Here is a 3,915-nt window from a genome sequence, read left to right as displayed (position 1 = left end):
AAGGAGGTCAAGTGCAAAGGCTCCCTTCCTTTTCGGCGGCCTCGTTTATAACCAGTTGCATGTTCGATAGGCAACCGTTCTTTGAAGATGGTGGGTCACCATGCATGCCATCAAGGTCAAGGCTCCTCCTCTTTTTTTTCTTTTTTTTTCGTTCTTTTTTTCTATTTTAAGAGACATGATGGCAACACGGCTTATTGGGCGGTAAGGGTTGTGACGTCCTCCATGCTTGAAAATTTTGTACTCGTGGTAAAGCATTAGTTCCGCGAGAATACTTGATGTAATACCCAACATAAATTCAGCAAAAATTTGTTTCACTATGAAAGAATCACAATGGAAAAATCCAAGAGTTTTGAATTTTCATGCATGAAAACATCAAAAATAGAAAAATTGAAGTATTTTATTTCAAGATTATCTATAAAGAGACTATTTATTTTTTGTACATAGTACGTGAATGAGTGTCGCCTCCATGTACAAAAGCCAATCCCTTTTTCTCCACTAAATTTCCAATTCTTTTACCCCCAACAAATAAATCGCATGTAAAACAGTGCAAGGTGTCAAGTGCGATAAATAAAAGGAAAAATTATAAATAACCCTCAAGACTAGACTTTCTATGCAAGTTACCCCTAACTAAACTTTTTTTCTCACTGTTTACCCCAAAATAGACTTCTTAACAAATACCAAAATTAAAAAAAAAAGTCTAAACTACCCTTCCTTAGTTTTACCCACGCCGCTCTCTCCTATTTTTTCTCACTTTTTGCGCCAAAATAGACTTCTTAGCAAATTCCTCCCAACTCAAAAAAAAATTAAAAAAAAGTCTAAACTACCATCCCTCAATTTTACCCACGCCTTTCTCTCCTCTTTTTTCTCACTTTTTACCCCAAAACATACTTCTTAGCAAATACCCCCTAACTCAAAAAAAAATTAAAAAAAATCTAAACTACCCTCCCTTAGTTTTACCCACGCCTCTCTCTCCTCTTTCCCACAAAAAGACGGTCTGGTGTATTCTTAAGGCGGTTCGATAATGTAATATCGGTTTAGTAAATACAAGTGGCGATTCGGTAGTACAAGTGGCAGTCCGGCACTGACAAAAAACGGTCCCGTAACACTGTAAAAAAGCGGTCTGGTATTTGGCACATGCGGTCCAGCGCTGCCAAAAAGCGGTCCAACAATAGGTCAATGCAGTCTGGCAGCAGGTCCAAAGTGCGGTCCGGCAACAGGTCCAAAGTGTGGTCCAACAAAGTCAAAAAACGGTCCGGTACTTTTTTATTTTATTGAGGTTGTGGAGTAACATCACTTGAGCCTCACTAACCTGTCTAGGTTTCCATTCCCATCGACACATTTGAAAACTGCTAGTTATATCTTAAAACGGGTAGGGGTCTGCATTCCCCACTGATTTACCAAAAAAGGGGTCTGCCAATGCCAAAGAGCGGTTCGACAGCCCATGTAAGTCATGTGAATGTCCGATCAAAATTAATTTTTTGTATATACAAAAAGGAATTTTAATAAAAAAAAATATACCATTTTCTATTTGGAGGTATTCGCTAGAAAAATATATTTTAAAAAAAAAAAGTGAGAAAAAAAAAAAATGGTTGGGATAACCTGCACATAAAGTCTAGTTATTTATAATTTTCCCGAAATAAAAAGAACGAACGCAAGCGAATCGAGGCGCGTTCGGAACAAGAGCGAGAGGGGACTTGATTTGCGGCGCGCAAGCGAGCGGCTGCCTCCCCGTCCCAGTCACGCGCCGAGAAAACGTGTGAGATCGACAAATGCCGCCTATAATGTCAACATGCCGGTTGAGGTGGTCCTCCTTGCCCAACACGGAACCCGCGCTTCTCCTCTTAACACCGCCGTCCCACGCGTGGAGCGCCAGGAAAGCGCCACGTGGGTCCACTCGCCTCCCAACAATAATGTGCCGCCACCCTCCGGGCCCAGGCGGCGCTAAAGGCCCCGTCATTCCGCTCCTTGACTGCGCCCTCTTTCCTTCATTTCACTTTCAACGCAACATCGTCCCCCCTCCTCACGTCTTTGTACCGCCCCCCGCCCCACCCCAACCCCTCCCCCTCCCCCTCCCCCTCCCCCTCATTTATAAAACAAACCTCCGCCCCCAAACCCATTCAACCATCGATCCCTCTTAACTCTCCCATATCATCCTCCTTATTGAAGAAGATCAGGCATGGCTCCCAAAAACAGGGGTAACAGCAACCACCAAGGGAGTTCGGCGAAGGAGAATCATTTTAGGGGCGTGAGGAAGCGGCCGTGGGGGAGGTATGCGGCGGAGATTAGAGATCCCGTTAGGAAGAGTCGTGTGTGGCTAGGGACCTTCGACACGGCGGAGGAGGCTGCCAAGGCATACGATGCTGCAGCCAGAGAATTCAGGGGCTCCAAAGCCAAGACCAACTTCCCCCCTCCTCACCAACACCATGACGATGGTGCCATTACTGCGGGTCATCAGAGCCCCAGCAGTCATAGCAGTAGTACTGTGGAGTCGTCAAGCCGTGAGGCTGTTCCCCTGCTCGATCTTGACAGCAGCTGCTGCCGCCCGCATCTCTCCACCACCTCATGCTTTCCTTCTTTTCAGAGGCTTCCATGTCCGATCCCTGTTACCCAGCCCCTTTTCTTTATCAGATCCGACAAGATGATGATGGGTAGTGGGTACGGAGGTGGGGTTGTTGAGTACTGCCATGGCGACCCTGGAACAGCAGCGGCGCAGAGTGATTCAGATTCATCTTCTGTGGTTATGGACTTGCACCACCACCTGTCTCCTCCCTCCTCTTATGGGAGGATGATTCTTGATTTCGACCTCAACCACCCTCCGCCCACTGAAATTCACTAACTCTCCAGCTCTTCCTTTTTTCTTTTTTCTTTTTCTTGAGCTTACGGGCCCGTGTCTTGTGGAGGTTGGTTTTGTAGATATTTTCCCCTTCCCTTATTTATTTTTATTTTTATGGCACTGGGATGCCCGGAAGAACTATTTGCGGTTGTGGTTTGTTATTGTAAGGACAGTAACTCGGATCGAGTCGATTGGAAATCAAAATCGATAAGAGATTTCTCCGTGGTTTGTGATTCCTCTTGCCTTTTCCATTGCTTTTTTTTGTCTGTATTGTAACGTCTGTGAGCTTCGCGTATCGTGATTTTCCATTCTGCACAACTGTACCACGTAACATGATAGAGAGAGGCCGAGTCCGACGGCGACACGATATGTTAGGTCAAAGTTTGAAAGTTTGGCGATCAAATCTGAATTCCCATAATTCGGATTGAAAATTGATGGTAGCCATTTCTCTCGAACTGAATTCCCATAAATCTGAATTGAAAATCGTTGGTGATCCATTTCCCTCCATATATTCCCATAATTCGGATTAAAATTAGATGGTGATCCGTTTCCCTCCTTGGGAACTGAATTCCCCTAATTCGGATTGAAATAGATGGTGATCCTTTTCCCTCCATATATTGGGAATGGAAGGCCGTTCTAATCCAAACTATGTTCTTAAAATACAGGGCAGCATAAACTCGTAGTTTAATCTCATTACCATGGCTTCACTTCACGCATGAATGAGGAACAACTCATTATGTGTAAGCTAGCATTAACGAGGTGTGTAAGTTCCTAGCATCGAGGATCGAGTGTGTAGCCTTTATTAAGGTTTTGCAAGCTTAAAATTTTTGGATGCGGGATAAAACTTCCTCTCTCGTCCTTTGCAATCACGAAAGCTGAAATTTAAGTCCCTCTGTGTCTCAAATTTGGAGCCTCTCTCTCTCAATCACGAGTGAGGTAAGTTAGGCATACCACATTGCTGGTTATCGACTATGTCTCACTTCAATATATCATTGAGTATTGGTTCAAGTAATTTTGTACTAGGAGAGTGCATTCTAGCCAGAAAGATATGCATATTTGGATAAAATACAATGTCTCGGGCC

The 3,915-nt window shown here is 44.2% G+C and overlaps 1 protein-coding gene across 1 annotated transcript; it reads left to right on the top strand.

The window, feature by feature from the left end:
• The first annotated feature begins 2,176 nt into the window (after positions 1-2,176).
• On the top strand, positions 2,177-2,836 carry LOC18425875 (ethylene-responsive transcription factor 11). Its single transcript, XM_006830387.4, has one exon. The coding sequence runs from the start codon at positions 2,177-2,179 to the stop codon at positions 2,834-2,836; it is 660 nt and encodes a 219-aa protein (XP_006830450.1).
• The last annotated feature ends 1,079 nt before the right edge of the window (positions 2,837-3,915 follow it).

This window comes from Amborella trichopoda, chromosome 2, assembly GCF_054954075.1.
Source record: "Amborella trichopoda isolate Santa Cruz 75 chromosome 2, AtrichopodaSantaCruz75HAP2 v2.0, whole genome shotgun sequence".
NCBI lineage: Eukaryota > Viridiplantae > Streptophyta > Magnoliopsida > Amborellales > Amborellaceae > Amborella > Amborella trichopoda.
Note: the sequence above shows the minus strand (reverse complement) of the source record. Positions and strands in the feature narration are given on the sequence as shown.

What these genes read in the sequence shown, in the direction of transcription:
- LOC18425875 (XM_006830387.4), top strand. Translation starts at nt 2,177, where the DNA reads ATGGCTCCCAAAAACAGGGGTAACAGCAACCACCAAGGGAGTTCGGCG.